Raw genomic sequence first — 24,811 nt, forward strand, 5'->3', positions numbered from 1 at the left:
TATAATTTACTGGGCTTTTCAGTGGAAGAGAGAAAGGCATTGTCTATAGAGCCGTCATTACTGCACAAATACACAAAGAGAAATACAAACATACCGTGCATAATGTTATAATGCTATTATACATCCCTCACCTGGTTCTCTTATGTCATTGTAAGGATCCACAATATCTAATAATTAGAGTTAAGGAAGCGCTGTTATTAAGAACAATGCAAAGAGTTACATTCTTCTAAACTCTCCATTTATTCCCATGTGTGTACCTATGAAGACCGGGATCGGCCATGGTTCATCCGTTACTACTGGATGCCATCAAGCAAAGAAAGGGACACGAATAAAAAAGGACAGTGCATCCCGAAAATACACTAAGTAAGTCACAAACAATGAAAGTAAAGACAAACAATGAAAAACATATATACGGTACATGGTGATATCACCGACCCCTACCCAACATTATCGAAAAAAAATAAATACGGGGAAGTGGAACGGACGATTCCCCAACTCAAAAATTTGATTGATACAATGCGGGAGAATAATACAGGTTCAGAAAATCACTCGGAGCATCAGATACAATTAGCAATGGTCGTCCGTCACATAGAACAACAATATGAAGGCTGATAAAATATCAAAGAAAACATAAAACAATGAAATAAAGGCTGATAAAATATTAAAGAAGTAAAGTTAGAAAAAACACAGCAGTGGAATAAATATAATCAGCAATATGACAGCTAGGAAAAAAGTGATTAAAAAGCACAAGTGAACGACCTGGTGTGTCTTGGGGGGAGCAAATGACCTGCTATATCAAGAGGAATAAATGACCCAATGTCTCCGGTAGCAAACAAAATGGTGTGTCCTAGAGAACTGATGGGTCCTGAGGTGCAAACGACATAATGTGTCCAGGGATATGTATCACAGGGTATGAACAGGTTAACTAGGGACACCTGCGCTGTCCCTTATCTCAGAGGTACGCTTGAAGGTTGCAAGGTCTGAGCTGCCAACGTGACCCTGAGTCCTGTTTGAGCCCTGTTCTTACTCCCCGACTCCCCAAACCTTGGAGCGGGCTGGACACACCGTAACAAACCCCACTAAATGACACGAACAGAAGAAATAAAGAAAACTTGTACATAGTGCACACAAACAGAAAGGAAAGACTATACGTGTACGGGAGGGAATAAAAGATAAAGAAGGCAGTAAACGCACAACAGTGAAACTTCTACACCACTCAAACAGCAAACTACTGGTCACCAAGAATAGGTTTGCCAAAAAGACCGGAATCACAGGAGCATAAGCTATTATCGGCAGCAACAAGCAGACTACAAAACCTTAAATAGGGAGACAGCTGAACAGGAATTAGCAACCTGAGTCTCAAGGAGCCGCACACCACTCCACAAGAATTTACTCTTGCAAAAATGAAAAGCAGTGGAAAAGACTCAGCCAACACCCGGCTGACGCTAAACATCTAGAAGAGATCAGGTTGCCTGTCAGACTCTGCAATGTGAACAGAGTCCGACGCCACCGTGGCACTCCGCGAGTGTGGACCTGAACACTGCATGACAGTATGGGTATTGTCTCATACGCTTACCATCAAAGACACCCCAAATCGTTTACTCTCCAAGACAAATAAAGCCCCTTGCTCTCCAGGACACACCCAATCGTTTACCCCTCGGCTGTTGAACTCATATTTTTTCTTTAGAATAAGTGTAATTCCCCCTCCCACCATTCTCTTCATTATGCTTGGGGCAGGTTAATGGTAACATACAAGTATTCATGCTTTAAATTTGTTTTTGGCCTTTGTTGTATTTTTGTATGATATGTTAATAAAGCAACCTATTTTGTGTATTTTCAGGATGTGGTCCTCATTGTATGCATGTTACTTTTTTGCTTTATGATTTGTTATATTTGTGACTCTTTGGGGCACTTTGCACACTACGACATCGTAAGCTGATGCTAGCGATGCCGAGCGCGATAGTCACTGCCCCCGTCGCAGCTGCGATATCTTGTGATAGCTGCCGTAGCGAACATTATCGCTACGGCAGCTTCACATGCACTTACCTGCCCTGCGATGTCGCTCTGGCCGGCGAACCGCCTCCTTATTAAGGGGGCGGGTCGTGCGGCGTCATAGCGACGTCACACGGCAGGCGGCCAATAGAAGCGGAGGGGCGGAGCTGAGCGGGACATAAACATCCCGCCCACCTCCTTCCTTCCGCATAGCCGGCGTGAGCCGCAGGTAAGGAGATGTTCCTCGGTCTTGCGGCTTCACACACAGCGATGTGTGCTGCCGCAGGAACGAGGAACAACATCGTAACATCGGTCCTTCCGAAATTATGGAAATGACCGACGCTACACCGATGATACGATTTGGACGTTTTTGCACTCCTTAATCGTATCAAAAAGGATTTACACACTACGATATCGACTGCGACGCTGGATGTGCGTCACTTTCGATTTGACCCCACCGACATCGCAGCTGCGATGTCGTAGTGTGCAAAGTGCCTTTGAGTTGCTTGTTGACCCTTTGTTACTTGGTGACAGGATGCATATAAGAACTGCATTTTTAGGAATAATAGTGAGGGGGTTGAGATTTTGATCTTTGATGAGGTTTTCCTCTCTTATATGCACATCCCTGACATTTTTGGGCAAAACGTCCTGATAAAGGATAGAGGATACATTTAAAGCCATGAGTGTCCACTGCTATGCAGTTCGCTGGTAGAGCACGATTAATGGGCACCTGCAACATATAAGAAATCAAGGTCATTGTTACTTAGCACATACTTAAAAGTACCAAAATGCTGTCATTTCTAGTTCACAATTGTCCGTCATTGTTCAGAGTTTTAGTTGCCAGTGCACGTTTTGGCAGTGATAAGATCCTACTTCGGAGTAAGGATAGTTCTGAAACGCGTAGCTCTACATGGTTATTTATGGATTTTTGCACATGACAGGTCATGTCTGATATTTTACCCTTGGATTTTCTACCTACATTTTTCTGCACACAGTAGAGCTGGGATTTTGCCTTGTTTGCTACTTATGGCCCTTATGTACTAACCCAGACAGGGCACTAACAAAACTGTCAAGTAGGTCCTGTGACCGGGCGACCAGAGTCAGTAACATCGGCTGAACATTGTTGTAGTAGAAAGAACAGCTCCAGATCAGTAACTGAATCTTGGCCGTATGTTCCCATGATGATGACGTTGGGTAATGTATGTGAGCTAGTGTGATACTGGATAGAATGAAAACAATAATCTGTGAAATGCTGTAATATGGATTATTATGGCACAGGGGGCCTCATCTCCGCTGAACATCCTCAACTCCATCAAGCGAGAACAAAGGCGGTGGATTCTCCATCAATCACTTTGGTGTCACATGTCAGCGGTTCACGCATCCTCTACACCGCGCTCATTCATATATGGAGGTGGTGCGCTCACGGTTTTTATGTTCTTCTTCTGTTCCCCTCTCTGTTTGGATTCTTTTGCGCTCTTCACATCTCTCTTTACTTCTGCTTCTTCTGAAGACAATCAACAGAGAGAATAAGTCAGAAAATGGTTTCTTGATGTCAACCCATCAAGTCTAGTCATTAATTGTTAATATCCGTTGCACAGATCGCACATACAAAGCCTAAGCTGGCAAATAAAGGGATTCATCTGACACCGCTGTGCTTTTATCAAGGAGACGCAAAACTCTATGCATCCATACATGCTGGCTCTGATCAATACACATGGTGTAGACTTATCTTGTTTCCATTAAAGATTTACAGCTACACACACAAAGCAAATTGGTTCTCTATTATGTAAAAATGTGACCTGATGAACATTTAGAGCCTAATTGTAATAACTATTAATATAAATATAAGAAGAATACAACTATGTGAAGAGGCGCTCCCACAAAACTTTATTGCCTAAATCTGTTCAAGTGTATAGGTAGTGTAATGTAAGTGTGGTAATAAATATACGCACCAAGTGTAGTCTTCTCCAGTTTCCAGCGCTGCTCGGTCTCTCTTCTCATCAATATGATTGCAATTCTGACTGCAATTTTGACTCACCGGATCACACAGGGGTCCAGGTGTGAGCTGGGAGTCTCTTATACAATAGAAGAATATGGAGTCAAGTTCTGACTCTGCAGAGTTAAAGAACCGGTCACCACTTTTTTGGCCCATAAGCTGCGGCCACCACCACCGGGCTCTTATATACAGCATTCTAACATGCTGTATATAAGAGCCCAGGCCGCTGTGTAGAACGTAAAAAACACTTTATAATACTTATTTAACGGTTGCGCGGTTGGCCATATGGGCGTCTCCGTTGTCCAGGGCCGCCTCTTTCGGCCATCTTCGTCCTCCTTCTTCTCTACCCGCGGTGCATGACGCGTCCAACGTCATCCACACTCGCCGGCATTCAGGTCCTGAGCAGGCGCACTTTGATCTGCCCTGAGCAGGACAGATCAAAGTATTGTAGTGCGCCTGCACAGGACCGGCGAGTGTGTATGACGTAGATGCATCATGTACACAGGATTCAGAAAGAGGACAAAAATGGCCGAAAGAGGAGGAGCCAACACCGGAGAACAGAGACACCCATATGGCCAACTGCGCGACCGTTAGGTAAGTATTATAAAGTGTTTTTAATGTTCTCACAGTGGCCCGGGCTCTTATATGCAACATGCTAGAATGCTGTATATAAGAGCCCGGTGGTGGTGGCCGCAGCTTATAGGCCAAAACAGTGGTGACAGGTTCCCTTTAAGTCACTTCCAAGTCACCCATTAAGCCCAGTGTGATCTGGTGAGGTAGAATTGCCGTCATATGGGTGAGAAGAGGAACGGAGCAACACTGTAAACCGATTCAAGCTAATCAGATGCTCGGACGAGCTTGACACGAGTAACCAGCATTATTAAAAGTCAATGACTGACGTGTTCGGGCCTGGATACTGCCAGCCATAAACATTTCCGGCGAGAGGAAGGGAGGATTTTTTTTTGGACACACTACATCCGAAAACTTTCTTTTAACCGCAAGTGAGAGCCATTCATACACTTTACTAGTTTACTTCCATTTAATGTATACACAGTTATAGGATTACTCCGTCCTAGGTGCATTACTTTACATTTATCCACATTAAATCTCATTTGCCAAGTATCTGCCCATTCTGACATCTTATCCAGATCTTTTTGTAATATTGTACTATCAAGGTTAGTTGTTAATATCCTACATAGTTTGGTGTCATCAGCAAAGACTTGCATTTTATTCTTTGCACAGGCTTATCATGCACATTGAGAAAATCTCCATAGCCCCTGAGTACCTTTGTATGCCACAAGAGTGTCCCTCAAACACAGTCTGGGTTAATAAGCATTGTTATAGGAAGGTGTATATACTAAGCTTCAATAGGCCGAGGAGCACAATAAAAAACGTTAATTGTGTAAATTTTTTCAATAGGATTCAATGGCTGATGTGAGCCTATAGAGTGGTATTCACCTATTGGAGGTTCACTGCGATATACACTTAAGGCAGAAACAAAGATGATGTGAGCAGTGCAAAGTCTGACATCATTGTGTCAATAAATACACTGTGACTTCACCATCACTTCGCTGTGACATCACTGTGTATTATCCCTTTGTTGTGACATCACTTTTTGCATGCTCTCATAATAAATTATTTCTGTCTATTATTTCAGTACCATGACATCATTGCATTCATTATCTCCTAATTCTGACATCATTGTGTGTGTGTGATTCCATAGCTGTGACATCACTGTAGGTGTTATCTACTGATTGTGACATCAATTTGTGTATTACTTACATAGCAGTGACATCACTGGTGAGACACCACCCTATGATTATCCTTGTATTGTGACATAACTATGTGCTTTATCATTTCCTTGTGATATCATTACAGGCATTTTCTCTGTAGTATGACATCATTGTGTGCATTATATTTGTACTGTATTGTGACATTACTATGTGCACTACCCACCCATTGTGATATACAGTTAGGTCCAGAAATATTTGGACAGTGACACAAGTTTTGTTATTTTAGCTGTTTACAAAAACATGTTCAGAAATACAATTATATATATAATATGGGCTGAAAGTGCACACTCCCAGCTGCAATATGAGAGTTTTCACATCCAAATCGGAGAAAGGGTTTAAGAATCATAGCTCTGTAATGCATAGCCTCCTCTTTTTAAAGGAACCAAAAGTAATTGGACAAGGGACTCTAAGGGCTGCAATTCACTCTGAAGGCGTCTCCCTCGTTAACCTGTAATCAATGAAGTAGTTAAAAGGTCTGGGGTTGATTACAGGTGTGTGGTTTTGCATTTGGAAGCTGTTGCTGTGACCAGACAACATGCGGTCTAAGGAACTCTCAAATGAGGTGAAGCAGAACATCCTGAGGCTGAAAAAAAAGAAAAAATCCATCAGAGAGATAGCAGACATGCTTGGAGTAGCAAAATCAACAGTCGGGTACATTCTGAGAAAAAAGGAATTGACTGGTGAGCTTGGGAACTCAAAAAGGCCTGGGTGTCCACGGATGACAACAGTGGTGGATGATCGCCGCATACGTTCTTTGGTGAAGAAGAACCCGTTCACAACATCAACTGAAGTCCAGAACACTCTCAGTGAAGTAGGTGCATCTGTCTCTAAGTCAACAGTAAAGAGAAGACTCCATGAAAGTAAATACAAAGGGTTCACATCTAGATGCAAACCATTCATCAATTCCAAAAATAGACAGGCCAGAGTTAAATTTGCTGAAAAACACCTCATGAAGCCAGCTCAGTTCTGGAAAAGTATTCTATGGACAGATGAGACCAAGATCAACCTGTACCAGAATGATGGGAAGAAAAAAGTTTGGAGAAGAAAGGGAACGGCACATGATCCAAGGCACACCACATCCTCTGTAAAACATGGTGGAGGCAACGTGATGGCATGGGCATGCATGGCTTTCAATGGCACTGGGTCACTTGTGTTTATTGATGACATAACAGCAGACAAGAGTAGCCGGATGAATTCTGAAGTGTACCGGGATATACTTTCAGCCCAGATTCAGCCAAATGCCGCAAAGTTGATCGGACGACGCTTCATAGTACAGATGGACAATGACCCCAAGCATACAGCCAAAGCTACCCAGGAGTTCATGAGTGCAAAAAAGTGGAACATTCTGCAATGGCCAAGTCAATCACCAGATCTTAACCCAATTGAGCATGCATTTCACTTGCTCAAGTCCAGACTTAAGACGGAAAGACCCACAAACAAGCAAGACCTGAAGGCTGCGGCTGTAAAGGCCTGGCAAAGCATTAAGAAGGAGGAAACCCAGCGTTTGGTGATGTCCATGGGTTCCAGACTTAAGGCAGTGATTGCCTCCAAAGGATTCGCAACAAAATATTGAAAATAAAAATATTTTGTATGGGTTTGGTTTATTTGTCCAATTACTTTTGACCTCCTAAAATGTGGAGTGTTTGTAAAGAAATGTGTACAATTCCTACAATTTCTATCAGATATTTTTGTTCAAACCTTCAAATTAAACGTTACAATCTGCACTTGAATTCTGTTGTAGAGGTTTCATTTCAAATCCAATGTGGTGGCATGCAGAGCCCAACTCGCCAAAATTGTGTCACTGTCCAAATATTTCTGGACCTAACTGTAATAATGTGCATTTTCTCTATACTGTGACATTACTATGTATTATTCATATATTGTGATATCACTGTGTGCACTATTTTCCATTGTGATATTGTCAGAGGGTATGAAATGACAGAACAGGGGCTCCTAAGCTGGCCCTTAGGCTTGAGACCATCTGCTGTCCCTTATCTCAGAGGTACGCTTTGTGGTAGCGAGGCCTGAGCCTCCAGTGTGACCCTGATCTTGTCCGAGCCCTGATCTTAATCCCTCTCTCCCCCACCCTTGGGGCAGGCTGGAAATACAGTAACAAAACCCCACAGAAATGACACGGACAAGGGAGAACAAAAACCTGTACACACTGCACTCAAACCTAAAGGAGAGACTATACATGTACAGGGGAATAAAAAAAAAAAAGGAAGGAAATAAATGCACAACAGGGAAACGTCCACACCACTCAAAATAGCAACTACAGATCACTAAGAACAAGATCACCACAAAGACCGGAATCTCTGGAGCTAAGCTGAAGCTTTTATGGGCTCAGAAACACAGGCTCCCATACCTTAAATAGGAAAGAGACAGCTGTGGGTGGTAATTAGCCACCTGCTCCTAGGAGCACACAAATCCACAAACATTAACTCCTGCAGGGCTGGGGAGCAGTGGTAATGAATCAGCTGACACCTGGTTCAGGCTGAGCAACTAAGACCTCACGTTGCCTGTCAGACTCTATAATGTGAACAGAGTCCAACACAGTAGCGGCACCCTATGAGTGTGAAACCGAACACCGCATGACAGTTATAATTACGTGCATCTCCTCTGTACTGTAACATCACTGTGTGATATATTCCTGTATTATGACATCTATATACTGTACCTACTATCTTTCCATGGTAATATAATTATGTGCATTTTCTTCATACTGTGACATCACTGTGTGTATTATCCGTGTACTGTGACATCTCTGTGTGATTTATTCCTATTCTGTGACATCACTGTGTGCACTATTTTTCCACTGTGATATCATTGTGTATTTTTTCTTTAGTGTGACATCACTGTGTGATTTATATCTGTATTATGACAGCTACATATCTACTATCCTTCCACTGTGATATAATAATGTGTATTTTCTGTATTTACTGTGACATCACAGTGTGATTTATCCCTATATTGTGACATCACTGTGATTTATCCCTATATTGTGACATCACTGTGTGATTTATCCCTATATTGTGACATCACTGTGTGATTTGTCCCTATATTGTGACATCACTGTGTGAACTATTTTTTCATTGTGGCATAATTAAGTCAATTTTCTCTGTATTGTGACATCACTGTGTGATATATTCCTGTATTGTGACATCTATATATCTACTATCCTTCCATTGTGATATTATTATTGCGCTATTCTTCCTCTGTGATATCATGGCGTGTATTTTCTGTGTACTGTGACATCTCTCTGTGTATTATCCTTTCATTGTGACAACCCCTGTGTGCATTATCCTTCATTGTGACATCCCTGTGTGCATTATCCTTCATTGTGACATCCCGGTGTGTATTATCCTTCATTGTGATATCCCTGTGTGTATTATCCTTTCATTGTGACATCCCTGTGTGCATTATCCTTCATTGTGACATCCCTGTGTGTATTATCCTTCATTGTGATATCCCTGTGTGTATTATCCTTTCATTGTGACATCCCTGTGTGCATTATCCTTCATTGTGACATCCCGGTGTGTATTATCCTTCATTGTGATATCCCTGTGTGTATTATCCTTTCATTGTGACATCCCTGTGTGCATTATCCTGTCATTGTGACATCCCTGTGTGCATTATCCTTTGTGACATCTCTGTGTGCATTATCCTTCATTGTGACATCCCTGTGTGCATTATCCTTTGTGACATCTCTGTGTGCATTATCCTTCATTGTTACATCCCTGTGTGCATTATCCTTCATTGTGACATCCCTGTGTGCATTATCCTTTGTGACATCTCTGTGTGCATTATCCTTTCATGTGACATCCCTGTGTGTATTATCCTTCATTGTTACATCCCTGTGTGTATTATCCTTCATTGTGACATCCCGGTGTGTATTATCCTTTCATTGTGACATCCCTGTGTGCATTATCCTTTCATGTGACATCCCTGTGTGTATTATCCTTCATTGTTACATCCCTGTGTGCATTATCCTTTCATGTGACATCCCTGTGTGTATTATCCTTCATTGTGACATCTCTGTGTGTATTATCCTTTCATGTGACATCCCTGTGTGTATTATCCTTCATTGTGACATCTCTGTGTGCATTATCCTTTCATGTGACATCCCTGTGTGTATTATCCTTCATTGTTACATCCCTGTGTGCATTATCCTTCATTGTGACATCCCTGTGTGTATTATCCTTCATTGTGACATCCCTGTGTGCATTATCCTTCATTGTGACATCCCTGTGTGCATTATCCTTCATTGTGACATCCCTGTGTGTATTATCCTTCATTGTGACATCCCTGTGTGCATTATCCTTCATTGTGACATCCCTGTGTGCATTATCCTTCATTGTGACATCCCTGTGTGTATTATCCTTCATTGTGACATCCCTGTGTGCATTATCCTTTCATTGTGACATCCCTGTGTGCATTCTCCTTTGTGACATCTCTGTGTGCATTATCCTTTCATGTGACATCTCTGTGTGCATTGTCCTTCATTGTGACATCATTCTGTGCTCTTCTTTTCCACTGTGTTATCATTACAAGTATTTTCTCTATCCTATGACATCACTTTGTGCATTACCCTGTGATCTCCTTTCAGTTGGTATACTGACAGCACAGCGGTGACACCATCATTTCATTGTTACCTGTGTGATCTCTATGAATCCTGTTGTACAATAATTGAAGTGAGAAGTCTCTTGACACAGAGTTGACCCCATCGTCCATGAAAACACCTAGAGCCTCTAATGGTAAATGCTGAAGTGATTTATCAGCCAGCAAAATAATACAATCTCCCCCGTCCACTGATGCACCTGAAAAAAGTGAAACAACTGGATTAGAGTCGAAAAATGTGCAGGTTTTTAAAACAGGCCATGGAATAGAGAAGAATTTTCCCCTGTTACAATCCCCTAAAAAAAAATCTAACTTATATAGAAAAAAGAAGAGGCGCAAAACTATGGTCTATCTTACGGATTTATGATTGTGCATCGTAACTCCATTGGGTATGATGAAGAACGTCATCTACGAACGGCCCTGTGCACACACTAATCCTGACCAATAAGGCTGGGGCTACATCGTAATTTTGGTTGTGTTCATGTTTCACAAATAAAAATCACAATATGATGTCGCTCCTGATTAGCTATGTCACTTACCTCATGTGCGGGCCATTGCAGGACCATAGGTCCCCACATAGCTTCTCATAAGCCAGATCAGATACTCACACTTTGCACTGACGAGGGGCAATCACCCCGAAACACCGTGTCTGCAAATTGGGATTCTGATCTGGCAATAAATCCTAATGGGTACTTTGCACACTACGATATCGCAGGTGCGATGTCGGTGGGGTCAAATCGAAAGTGACGCACATCTGGCGTCGCTGTCGATATCATAGTGTGTAAATCCTTTATGATACGATTAACGAGCGCAAAAGCGTCGTAATCGTATCATCGGTGTAGTGTCCGATATTTCTATAATGTAGCTGCTGTGACGGTACGATGTTGTTCCTCGTTCCCCTGCGGCAGCACACATCGCTGTGTATGAAGCCGCAGGAGCGATGAACATCTCCTACCTCGGTCCTGCGGCTAACGCCGGCTATGCAGAAGAACGGAGGTGGGCGGGAATTTTACGTCCCGCTCATCTCCGCCCCTCCGGTTCTATTGGCCGCCTGCCGTGTGACGTCGCTGTGACGCCGCACGACCCGCCCCCTTAGGAAGGAGGCGGTTCGCCGGCCAGAGTGACGTCACAGGGCAGGTAAGTGCGTGTGAAGCTGCCGTAGCGATAATGTTCACTACAGCAGCTATCACAAGATATCACAGCTGTGACGGGGGCGGGGACTATCGCGCTCGGCATCGCAAGCATCGGCTTGCGATGTCGTAGTGTGCAAAGTACCCCTTAGACACACGGCATGAAAATCGGAGCAAGTGGAATGTGATAAAACATCGCATTCCACTCGGACCAATATTACCCTATGTGCCAGCACTCATGAGCGATTATTTCTCAGCCCTAATCAGACCGAGAAAACAATCGCAGCATTCTGTGGGTGTAATGCGAGCCTTGTTTCTCTCACACCCATTCAAGTGTATGGGGCGAGAGAAAAATCGCACTGCATTCGCGGTACACCAATGTAATGCGAGTGCAGGGCGAGAATGGGAATAGCCGGCTACGGAGGAGAGAGGGAGATAAATCCCTCCCTCCCCTCCTCAGTGCTGGCCCGCCCCCCACACCTGTGGTCCGATCGCAAGAATGGACCTCAGTCGCAGGAACACTCGCATGGCACTTAGCATGAGCTGAGTGTCATGCGAGGATCGCAGCAGTCCCCCGTGTGGCCCCGGCCAAATTTAGAGACTTTTTGACTGGTGACAAATTCATCAAATTATATGCGCTTTTTTCAAGTTCTCATTTGCAGTTTAGTAAAGTTTCCTGATTTCTCATCTTATTTTCAGAAACGCGGGACTTTTCCTGCTATTGGTTGAAAAAACTTGGTTTAAGTCCATTTTGATGAAATTCTGTGAAAACCCCAAATTAAAAAAGTAAAAAAACCCTGCAAATAATAAAAAGGGCCTAAATCTTTTTTTTTTTTTCTTGCCATTTAACAGTAGGTGGGAAAATAACAGCAGCCGCCCCCTCTCTTTCTCAGCACTGAAGAGGTGCGGAAAGGATCAAACCCCGGGATAGGAGCTTTCTCCCATCCTTGCTGTCACAGGCTAAGAATTCATTATCATGTACAGTACATGCTGAATTGCAGGAAGGGGAAGGTTTACTGAGAATGACACTAAATGGTGCATAACAATCTGTTTTTAAACCTGATTTTTTATTTTTTTTTTTAAACCCTCTGATACATTGTCCAAGTGTAGTAATAAATAGGCTGGCCCAGAGTTAAAGTGAACCTGTCAGGTGCAATATGCACCCAGGACCACGAGCAGTTCTGGGTGCATATTGCTAATCCCTGCCTAGCAGTGCCTGTATCTAGAAGCATGGAAAAAGAGACCTTTAGAAATTTAGTATTTCTAAACATCCTTTATGATATGCTAATGAGCGCAGGGACTAGTCACAAAGACGTTCGTTCCTGCGCTCATACTGCCCTCTTAGCATGTTAGTAGGGGTATATTAACATGCTATTCAATGCCCATTGCACAGCGTCATCAGTGGTGAAGCGCATACCTGTGATCGCATCAGACTCCGGGCAGTGCACATGCGCACTAGACCTCTCTGAAGCCAGGACGCGTACACCTGGCTTCATGGTGTGTATCACCGCAAGTGCCAGGACTTCTGATCATACACACTGCCAGGTGTCTGATCCGGTTACAACGGACACATGTACGCGAGTCACCACTGATGACACTGGGTAATATGCATTGAAGAGGGCAGAATGAGCGCAGGAACTAACGTCATTGCGACTAGTCACTGGCCTCATTAGCATATGATAAAGGATCTTTAGAAACACTTTTTCTAAAGATCCCTTTATTTATGCTACTAGATACAGGGACAGTTAGGCAAGGATTATCAATATGCACCCAGAACTTCTCATGGTTCTAGGCGCATATTGCTGCTTATAGGTTCCCTCTAACAAACTAAAGCTACTAAAAAAAAAATCTACATTCATCCCCGAAGTGCCACTACCCCACATGCTTCATACCCAGCCACCCGAACAGAAACGTCTGATCGGTGGTCACATGAGGCCTCCGATGGAGACCTGTGGGGGATGGACTGGAGAGCATGGAGGAGTGTTCCCAAGCTGGGAGGTAAGGATAAGTATTTATTTTTTCCTTAAACCACCCTGGGCCTTTTAAAGCATAAATTGTAAAGTAGGGAACACCCCCTTTAAGTAATAACAGGCACTCTGATATTAGTGGTCTGACACTTACAGATGCAGACATCTTTAAATACCATGCCGGCAGCACTAAACTACTTTCTCAGTGTGGATATTTTAATATTAAGGCTAAGGCGGGCTTTGCACGTTGCAACATCGGTAACAATGTGTTACCGATGCTGCAGCGATAGTCCCGCCCCCGTCGCACGTTCGATATATAGTGAAAGCTGCCGTAGCGATTATTATCGCTACGGCAGCTTTACACGCACATACCTGCCGTGCGACGTCCCTCTGGCCGGCGACCCGCCTCCTTCCTTAGGGGGCGGGCCGTGCGGCGTCACAGTGACGTCACACGGCAGGGGGCCAATTGAAGTGGAGGGGCGGAGATGAGCGGGATGTAAACATCCCGCCCACCTCCGTCCTTCTCATTGCAGCCGGGAGGCAGGTAAGGTGAAGTTCCTCGCTCCTGCGGCTTCATACACAGCGATGTGTGCGGCCGCAGGAACGAGGAACTACATCGTACCTGTCGCTCCCCCGGCATTATGGAAATGTCGGAGGATGCAGCGATGATACGATGACGACGATTTTGCGCTCGTTCATCGTATCATCTAGGATTTACACACTACGACATCGCAAGTGACGCCGGATGTGCGTCACTTTCGATTTGACCCCACCGACATCGCACCTGCGATGTCGTAGTGTGCAAAGCCCGCCTAAGGCAACACGAGCATTTAGCATCCAATGCGAGATGCTAATGACCCCTCGCTTCCGCTCTGCTGCGAGCAAGCTTCGAGAGTAATGCGACTGTGATCCGATCCTGTGATCGGAGCACAGCTGCGGAGGACAGGGCGGAGGAGAAGGATGGACTAATCTCCCCATCTCCTCCCCTATCAGCTGATGTGATTATCGCACAGCACTCCAGTGCAGTGCGATGTATCAGTCGCACCCATAGACATGAATGGGTGAGAGTCAAAACAGATTGGATTCCACCCGCAGCATGCTGCGATTGTTTTCTCGGTCTAATCAGGGCTGACAAAAAAAATTGCACATGGGACCAACCCCATTGAGTAACATTGGTCCTAGTGGAATGCGATTTTTTATCGCATTATACTAGGACTGTTTAACTCGCCGTGTGTCCTTAGCCTAAAAACATTACCAGCCACTGTACACAAAAAGCGTACCTGTGCCAAGCTACCACCACAGCGCAATCCCGCCTTATATCTCCATTTTCCATTTCTTTCTATCCGCTCTACTTGATTGTGAGGCCGGTAGGAATGTAATTACATCGGTTAGATATAATGGATGGTAATTACATCTAATTAGGTTAAATAGGGCCGTTACTTTGTGACGTCTGTTTTCATTTTTCGGTATGAAGTTTTTCCCCATTGTTTTGGAGAATGATCGTGGCGGGATTTTATTAAGTTATTTAATATTATTTAAGGTTGTAAATGACAGCTAATTAAATTCAACTAGGCCAAGTGGATTTGTAAGGGTAGTTTTATACTTTTGGGGGGTATGAAATTTTCCAATAGCAATAAATGTTCTAAAACATAAAAAAATACACTTCTTCTTTCCTCTGCCGAACCATGTTTATACTGGTCAATTCAGCCGAATGGTGTCCTTAAAGGGAATCTGTCAGCAGGTTTTTGACACCTAATCTGAGAGCAGCATGATGCAGAAAAAGAGGCCCTGATTCCAGAGATGTATCACTTTTTTGGCTGCTTGCTGTAGTTTTGATAAAATTACAGTTTTCTCTGCTCTAGATCTACCAGGTTTCGGAATGCTAAGCCCTGTATAACCCCACCCACACCACTGATTGACACATTTCTGTGTGCACTGTGCACAGGCAGTGAAGGCAGGTACATGGCAGCAGGTTTACTTGTCCTCTAGTGATAATTGCATGCAAATAAAACAGTGATTTTAACAAAACTACAGCAAGCAGCTCAGTAAGTGACACAGCACTGGAATCAGGATCTCTTTTGCTACATTATGCTGTTCACAGTTTAGGTAGCAAAACCTGGTGACAGATTCCTTTTAATAATCATGTGCCATGCTACTGGCATCATGATGCCAGAAAAAGCTGGCAAAGGAAGGGGTGGCCCAAAACTAAAGTTGATTTTAATCCTAAATGTCTATTTATTGTAATGACCTGATTGCTTTTATATTTCATTTAATTTAGGTTCATTCTCTACACAGTTTTTTTTATTTCTATTTCTGTTATGTTGACATTTTGTTTTTGTGTCCCTATGCTCGTATACTTAAACAGCATGTCATCAGGGGGTCGGGGCTGCAGTCATTGCCACAGCTCCTTTCCCCACCCTGGGCGAAGCGTCATTAGTGATGTTTGTTTCGGGGGCTGGGCTAGTCCCGCCTCTCCCTAATCGCCACCTTCTTTCCTTTATAATGCACACAATCTCTGCTCTCTTACCACCTCATCACTTCTCATTAGAGTTGGCAAGGGAGCGCACTGTCACTGCGTATTAAAATTGAAAAAAGCACAATGAGCGCATAGAGGAATTGGCAACTGGACTCGCCTAGCCCCTGAAACGGGCATTACTAATGATGCTTTGTTTCAGGGTGGGGAAAGAGTCTGCGGTAGTGACCACAGCATCGGCCCTCTGATGACGCTTCGTTTGAGTAGCCCAGCAAGCACTGGGGATCCTAAGACAAAACATCATCAAAACCTAAGTAAAATTAATAAATAAATAAAGCAGCTAGCATCAAAAGGGTACGGTGCAGCCTTTTTTTTTATTAAGGCATATGAGAAAAGAAATCAGTTTATTGCATTAAATAGACATTTAGGATTAAAATCAACTTTAGTTTCGGACCACTCCTTCAAAATAGTGAATAGCAAACAATACATACTTGATGTGGTTGCCGCCTTGTCGTCTTTCTCTCTAGACTTTGCTCTTAATGATTCTGTTACTGAAAGTGGTGGTGATGACTGCCTGCAAAGCAAAAATAAGTGGTAAACAAACATGTATATCATTATTAGGGATGATCGAATCCTTCAATTATTCGGCTTCGCGAATATTTTCCGAATACCTCGCCACTATTCGCAAATATTCGATGCGCAATGTAAATCTATGGGAAACCCGAATAACAACTATTCGGCCTTCCCATAGACCTACATTGTGCATCGAATAGTGGCGAGGTATTCGGAAAAGAAGGATTTTTGTGTACTCACCGTAAAATCTCTTTCTCTGAGTCTTCACTGGGGGTTCGCGAAGCCGAATAATCGAAGTATTCGATCATCCCTAATCATTAAGTCTTTGGAGTGTGGGAGAAAACTGGAAAACCTGGGGGAAACCCACGCAAGCACAGGGAGAACATACAAACCCCTTGCAGATGTTGTCCTTGGTGGGATTTGAACCCAGGATCCTAGCTCTGCCAGACTACAGTGCTAACCACTGAGCCACAGTACAGTGCTAACCACTGAGCCACAGTACAGTGCTAACCACTGAGCCACAGTACAGTGCTAACCACTGAGTCACAGTACAGTGCTAACCACTGAGCCACTGTGATGCTCATAGATATTAGTTGATCTGATGTCCTTTGTAAGTCAGATAAGCCTCCTGCTGCAGCTAGTTGTCTTACAACCACACACCGGACACTGAGTAACTGGATCAGGAAGAGTAGAAGGAGGAGGGGGACATGGCTGATCTACTGGGACGCAGACAAGATTTCTATATATGTATGTTTGTCAGTTATAATTATAATATGAGACATATTGGGATCAAATGAAAAACAGATTAAAAGAGGATTGAATTGGATATTTTTACTATGTTTAGTGTTCTTTCAAAGGGAACCTGTATCAGATTCATGTTGCTTGCACCATGGTCAGCATGAATTAGATCCTTGCTGTGTAATTGCAGCTGTGAATAATTTACTGCTGCATTTCAGAGAGAACATATATGTCCAGGATGACTAGTATAAGGCAGGTCCCTGGGGGCTTCTCCCTGCCCCGCTCCCATAGACTGAAAGGTCTATCCCTACCTGTGTGTGTGCATATTAGGAGACCGGTCAATGAGTGGGAATGCGTGGGCAGAAACCACCAGGACTTGCCTTGTAGTAGTCATCCAAGACATATAGTCCCCGGGTGGCTTTTCAAATGATGTCTTCTGTGAAAGGTCGCAGAATTACAGATTAAAACATATACAGCTGCAATATTGCATCTTGTGTCTGAGTGTAACACCCAGACCGGCATCCCCGCGCTGTCCTGCCACCCTACCTGGCGGAGACATTGGTTCTCTCACCTGCATGGCTGTCCTATGGTGTCCGCACTGTCCTCGGGTCATGCTGCTGTCTCTCGGGGCCTGCAGATACCTCACAGGCCTCCTGGGAATGCCTGTAGGGTGTGCGCGTGGCCATGCCACTTTTCTTAAAAGGCCAATGTGCCCTAACCTGGAAGTGCCTTTTAGGTCAGCTGAGAGGTTTCAAGTATTTAAGGCACCTTCCCCTTAAGGGATGTGCCTGGGCAACAAGTTAGTTATGTTGCTAGTTCTCAGGTCTTTTAGTGCTGCTGTTGCGATTTTGTGCTACTTTCTGCTGCTGACTTGTGTTTATGTTTCAGTGCTAAAAGGAGACAGTTTCACTCTGTAGTTCACTCTGAAGATATGTGTAACAATTAATATGAGAATATAGACATGCATTACTGCTATGAAAAACATGTAAAAATTAAGATACTTAGCACACAAAAATGGCCAGTTTTATGTGAGCCCAACAGCCAACGGCAAAGCGACCTCTTTTTGTTGGCTCCCTTCCAAACTAATGTCTATCTTTGGGTTAAAAAACCTACAATTTATGGGCGGATAGGAATCTGCAAATGGAGAATTAAAATAGCCCAATTCTCCATTTGCAGGTTCCTTTCCACTCATAGCTTTTGACTGCAACTTCCGACTGTTCGGAAGTCAGATGTTACATCACAGTCTCTCAATGCAAGTCTATGAGAGCAAGAATGAGGCTCTCATAGACTTACATTGAAGAGTGACCTCAGGCGCGCTGCATGAAATACTGGAGAGATCCGGTAGGTCACAAATGACTGGACACCAACTGGAGCAGCAGCGATAGATGTAGACGGCGGGTAAGTATACAACTAAGTGCAGGGAACTTAGCCGTAAACGTAAAAAACGCTGGAGTGGTGCTTTAAGGTTTTATTTTTATGCAATATCAAATTAAATTAGGAACAGTATGATTTCCTATCAAGAGTAAATAAAAGAAATCAAAAACTAATATCCCGAACTTGAAAACTAATTGCATAAACACAGAAATAAATCTGACCTGCTGTGAAACAAAAGATGGAAAAATTAATGTCATGCTTTAGCAAGTGCAAACCGCAAAGCCAAATGTGAAAACAGTGAATCCAATTATACGGGACGACTGTATAACATTCCCAGCGTAATGTAATGGCAGCGCACTAATGAAGAGATGTCCTCCACTACACGCTTTAGGCCATATACTGTTAAACCAAAAGTTAGCGCTATACCATCGAGGATTTAAAAGTGACAAATTCTCCGATATGTCAGCGCTTCCTGCTGTCATGTGGCAAAATTAGCAGTTACAAACAAAGAAGAAAAAAATCATAACGGCTACATAAGTAATGTACTAAATCATCTTTACCCCCTTTACGATAAATAATTGGGAAAAAGCCCAAAAAATGTTAGATGTAGAAAATGTAAGAATAAAGCCTGCTTTACACGCGACGATATATCGTGCGATCGCACCCGCCCCCATTGTTTGTGCGGCACGGGCAATTTGTTGCCCGTGTCGCCCAAAGTCGGTAACCCCCGTCACACGCACTTACCTCCCGAACGACCTCGCTGTGGGCGGTGAACATACACTTCCTAAAGGGGGAGGGACGTTCGGCGTCACAGCGACGTCACACAGAGGCCGGCCAATAGAAGCGGAGATGAGCGGGACGTAACATCCCGCCCACCTCCTTCCTTCCGCATTGCCGGTGGCCGCAGGTAAGCGGCAGTTCATCGTTCCCGGGGTGTCACACGGTGCTGCCTCGGGAACAATGAACAACCGGCGCGCAGAAGGACGTTCGATATTTTGAAAATGAGCGACGTGTCAACGAGCAACGATAAGGTGAGTATTTTTGCTCGTTCACAGTCGCTCGTAGCTGTCACGCGCTACGATATGTGAAACGATGACGAATGTGCGTCACTTACGACGTGACCCCGATGACATATCGTTATATATATCGTAGCGTGTAAAGCCTGCTTAAGAAATAACGATGCACAATGCACAATACAAGCTATGCTGACATTTATCATTTTCTAGCATTCTTCTACTAAAAGGAACCTGTCAGGTGTATGCGTCCTGGCGTCAGAGAGGCCATGCGCATGATTCTGTAGTCGCCCGCACTTCCGTACTACGTCTCACTGAAGCCGTGACGCATACACCCGGCTTCAGAGTAGTGCACATGACCGAAAGTGCGGGCGACTTCTGATCATGGGCACTCAACCTCTCTGACGCTGGGATACATACACCCAGTGACTGAAAAGCTCAATGTTGAGGGGTACAAAGCTGCTGTAACTCTCATGGCCGGTGTAGACGCAGCAAGCGGGGTTAGTGAACCCACTGGACCACAGAGGAACTCCGGGCTTACCCCTTAGTGGAAGGGGTTGACTAAGCGCCCAGTGCGGGACAGACGCCAGATACCACTCCCAGGGCAGTCACCGGGACTGTGGCAGCTGACGGACTCACGTATAGACACAGGTACAGGTGGGGTGGCTGAGGCAGTCTGGACAGGCAGGTACGGACAGGTATGGTGGGCACGGCAGGAACAGACATGCATGGGAAGGCAGACTTAGGTAGAGGTGATGGACACAGGGGTAAACGGGAACTGACAACTAGCTAGCAGACTGGTATACTGACTAACTAAATGTATTGCACAGGCACCATCTCTAATGTGGTGTGCCTTAAATACATAGTGCCTCTCAGCCATAGTCTGAGAGGCATTTCCGGGAAATAGCAGGCTGGCCCTTTAAGAAGAGGGCCAGTGTGCGCGCACGTGTCTTAGGTGCACTCCCATGAACCCTGTATGGCATGTACAGTGCCCGGGAGGGGAAGGAGGCAGCAGCACACATGGATGGCCAGGGAAGTGCGGGGGAGGAGGCGACCCGGCCGAAGAGGTAAGTCGGTGTCTCTACAGAGATGCCGGCGCTACAGCCGTGCTCATTTATATCACACCTACAAGTGTGTAATAACATGCTTAGTGGGCCGACTAGTTGGGGGAACCAACGCCTCTGTGAGTAGTCATAGCCCTCATCAGCATCTCATAAACAGTCTTTAGAAATACTTTCTCTAACAATCTCTTTATATATGCTACTACATGAAGGGACTGTTAGGAAGGGAATATAACAGAGAGTGATAGAAGAAGGGTCTTAATTCCGCGCCAAGGACTCAATGGATCCAGGAAGAGATTAATGCTTCTTTAATAACATGCACAAGTCTACGCGTTTCTGGAGACACAGCTCCCTTCATCAGGACATTGGCAAGAGAACATCAAATCAAGGGATTTGATGTTCTCTTGCCAATGTCCTGATGAAGGGAGCTGTGTCTCCAGAAACGCGTAGACTTGTGCATGTTATTAAAGAAGCATTAATCTCTTCCTGGATCCATTGAGTCCTTGGCGCGGAATTAAGACCCTTCTTCTATCACTCTCTGTTATCAGCCAACTTTGGGACTGCTGCCTGGACCTGGATCTTATATATGCCTGTATAGTGGTTGTGACTGGCACAACCATTATAGGTGAGTGTGTTTTTATTACATATCTTCCTCCCTTTTTGGGGTAAGACCCTATTGCGCTTTTCTTTCCACAGTTTCTCATCTAGGAAGGGAATATAGAAATGTCCACACAACTACTCGTGGTTTTGGGTCCACAGGGGAGCTGACAGGTTCCCTTTAAGGATACAACTCTGTCACATGTAAGAGTTTCCACTGGAGTCAGCGGAACACTCTGCTCTCACCAAGATTAATATAACAATGAAGCCATGATTGGAATTACTGGCAGACGTTACAATCTGTCACCTGATATTTTTGCTATCTAATCTGTGAGCATGCAGGTAAAAAAAACCCCAAAGAGAACCTCCAAAGATTCAAATGTAGGGATAGTGACAAAGTATTAATCTAATATATAAAGCTGAATGTATGTATGTATGTATGTATGTATGTATGTATGTATGTATGTGTGTATGTATGTATGTGTGTGTGTGTGTGTGTGTGTGTGTGTGTGTATGTATGTATGTATGTGTGTATGTATGTATGTGTGTGTGTGTGTGTGTGTGTGTGTGTGTGTGTATGTATGTATGTATGTATGTATGTGTGTATGTATGTATGTATGTATGTATGTATGTGTCCGGGATTGGCATCTGCACTGTCGGAGCTACAGCCACAAAATTTTGCACACTCACACGTCTGGACCCCGAGAGCGTCATAGGCTATGTTGTGAGGCGAAATTTTAACCCCGCGCATTCCAATTTACCAATCAATTTTGCCCCTATCTACATAATGGGGAAAAAGTGAAACGAAAAGTGTATCCGCACCGTCGCATTTACAATCACGAAGTTTTGCACAGACACCTCATGTGACCCAGGGAACGTCGTAGACTATGTTTTGACAGGAAAATTTAACCCCGCGCTTTACAGTTACTCTCCAAAAAAATGGCTCCATTAAAGTAAATGGAGCCTGGAACTACAGGTTATTAATAGGAGCTGTGATTGGTTGCTATAGGAACAAAAGACATTCATAGTATAAGAAGCTTATATGTGAGGTAATAAGATGTCGGTGGGGAGACGGATAGAGAGAGACAGACACAGAGACAGACACAGAGACAGACACAGAGACAGACACAGAGACAGACACAGAGACAGACACAGAGACAGACACAGAGACAGACACAGAGACAGACACAGAGACAGACACAGAGACAGGCAGACGGGGAAAGAGACAGACTTGGAAAGAGACAGATGGAGCACATTACTTGGCCAATTTAGTTAAGTCTGTGTGGAATATCTGTGGTGTTGAAATATATGTTGTGAAATGCTTCTATTAGCTTAGTTTTTGCCTTTTAATTATTACATTTCTATCTATTTGTTTTGTGGTTTTTGTGTGCAGAATACATTTTTGTTAATACATTCTATTTTGTTAACAACAGTCATTAACCCGGGCGAAGCCGGGTAGTACAGCTAGTATAAAATATAATTTTTTATTAATTTTTAACATTAAATATATCATGTGCAGAATAAATAAAAAACATAAATACTGGACCGGATCAATGTCCCCAAATTTTAGTCGCGGATTAACAGGTTTTGTAAAGTGCTTAGTGCAGTGACCAAATGGTAAAAGTTATATATAGCCTACATATTAATGTCATTAAAGGTCATCCCCAAGTTTAACAAGTGCCAAAAATGTATGGATACGTTCAAATTATATAAATCATTATAGGAACACAATACCTTAGGATGGTCACAAGTCCTGTATACCGCTGAACCCCAACACACAGTCATTAATGCCTAAACTGCTGGCAACAAATGTGAGTACACGAGTACACCCCTAAGTGAAAATAGCCGAAAAGTGCCCAAACAGCAGTTTTCCCTCCTCGGTATCATGTGACTCTTTTGTGTTACGAGGTTTCAGGTGTGAATGGGCAGCAGGTGTGTTACATTTGGTGTTATACCTCACACACTCTCTCATACTGGTCACTGGAAGTGTAACATGGCTCCTCTTGGCAAAGAATTCTCTGAGGATCTGAAAAAAAGAATTATCACTCTACATAAAAATGGTCTAAGCTATAAGAAAATTGCTAACACCCTGATACTGAGCTGCAGCAGGGTGGCCAAGACCTTACAGCGGTTTAACAAGCCAGGTTCCACTCAGAACAGGACTCGCCATGGTCGACCAGAGAAGCTGAGTGCACGTCCTCAGCATCATGTCCAGTGGTTGACTGTTCAAAATGGAAGTATGAGTGCTGCCAGCATTACTGCAGAAGTTACAGAATTTGGGTTCAGCGTGTAAGTGCTCAGACCATACACCGCACACTGAATCAAATTAGTCTCCATGGCTGTAGTTCCAGAAGGAAGTCTCTCCTAAAGATGATGCACAAGAAAGCCCACAGTTTTCTGAAGACAAGCAGACTAAGGACATGGATTACTGGATCCATGCCCTGTGCTCTGATGAAACCTAGATAAACTTATTTGGTTCAGATGGTGTCACTGTGTGTGGCAGCAACACGGTGAGGAAGACAAAGACAAGTGTGTACTGCCTGCAGTTAAGCATAGTGGTGGAAGGTCATGGTTTGGGGCTGCATGAGTGCTGCTGGCTGTGGGCATCTAGAGTTCATTGAGGGAAACATGAATACCAACATGTACCAGAGAATGATCCTGTCCCTTCGAATTCCAGCATGATATCAACCCATAACACATCTCTAAGACGAACACTGCCTTTCTAAAGAAATTGTGGGTAAAGGTGCTGGACTGGCCAAGCGTCTCCAGACCTAAACCCTATTGAGCATCTGTGGGGCCTCCTCAAATGAAAGGTGGAGGAACGCAAGATCTCTAACATCCCCCTGATGTCATCATGGAGGAGCAGAAGAGGATTCAGCAGCTCCTGTGAAGCTGTAGTCACCTCCATGCCCAAGAGAGTTAAAGCAATGCTTGAAAATAATGGCAGCCACACAAAATTTTGACACTTTGGGCACAATTTGGCCATTTTCACTCACTATTTTTGCCAGTGGTTTAAACATTAATCACTGTGAGTTGAGTTATTAGAGATCACCAAATTTACACATTGTTATACATCATGTACACTGACTACTTTACATTGTAGCAGTGTCATATCTTCAGTGTTGTCACTTTTGTGATATACTGTATATGTCTACGAAATGTACGTCATAGGGTGGAAAGAGTGTTCGACACATTTTTCAAATATGTAAATACGTATCACTTGCAGTAGGAGCAATGTCCTAAGAAAGAATAAGCAATACATAACTAATGAGTACCTGAATGGGGAAAAGTCAAGCTGAAGCATCACAGGGCTCAGATAGGCCTCCAGGACTTCTACTATCTCATGAAAGTCTTCTGTGAGTTTTCTTTGCCTTTCACCATCTTCGGTCTTTGGATCATTCTGAATAACATGAGTTTATTACAGGGAATTTAGGGTAAAGATAATATTTAATGTTTTTGCAGTCATTACTAACTGTATTATAACACT

The 24,811-nt window shown here is 43.8% G+C and overlaps 1 protein-coding gene across 2 annotated transcripts in view; it reads right to left on the reverse strand.

Moving 5' to 3' along the window:
- CFAP46 (cilia and flagella associated protein 46) overlaps positions 1-24,811 on the reverse strand; it is a 370,852-nt gene that overhangs the window by 22,358 nt on the left and 323,683 nt on the right. For both annotated transcript variants that reach the window (XM_075348545.1, XM_075348544.1), the window contains exons 49-54: positions 24,600-24,724; positions 16,460-16,542; positions 10,434-10,598; positions 3,417-3,496; positions 2,662-2,722; positions 132-167 (exon numbers count right to left, since the gene is read on the reverse strand). In XM_075348545.1, the coding sequence (XP_075204660.1) occupies positions 132-167; positions 2,662-2,722; positions 3,417-3,496; positions 10,434-10,598; positions 16,460-16,542; positions 24,600-24,724 (550 nt within the window). The remainder of the gene's footprint in view (positions 1-131; positions 168-2,661; positions 2,723-3,416; positions 3,497-10,433; positions 10,599-16,459; positions 16,543-24,599; positions 24,725-24,811) is intronic.

Source organism: Anomaloglossus baeobatrachus, chromosome 5 (assembly GCF_048569485.1).
Source record: "Anomaloglossus baeobatrachus isolate aAnoBae1 chromosome 5, aAnoBae1.hap1, whole genome shotgun sequence".
Classification (NCBI taxonomy): Eukaryota; Metazoa; Chordata; class Amphibia; order Anura; family Aromobatidae; genus Anomaloglossus; species Anomaloglossus baeobatrachus.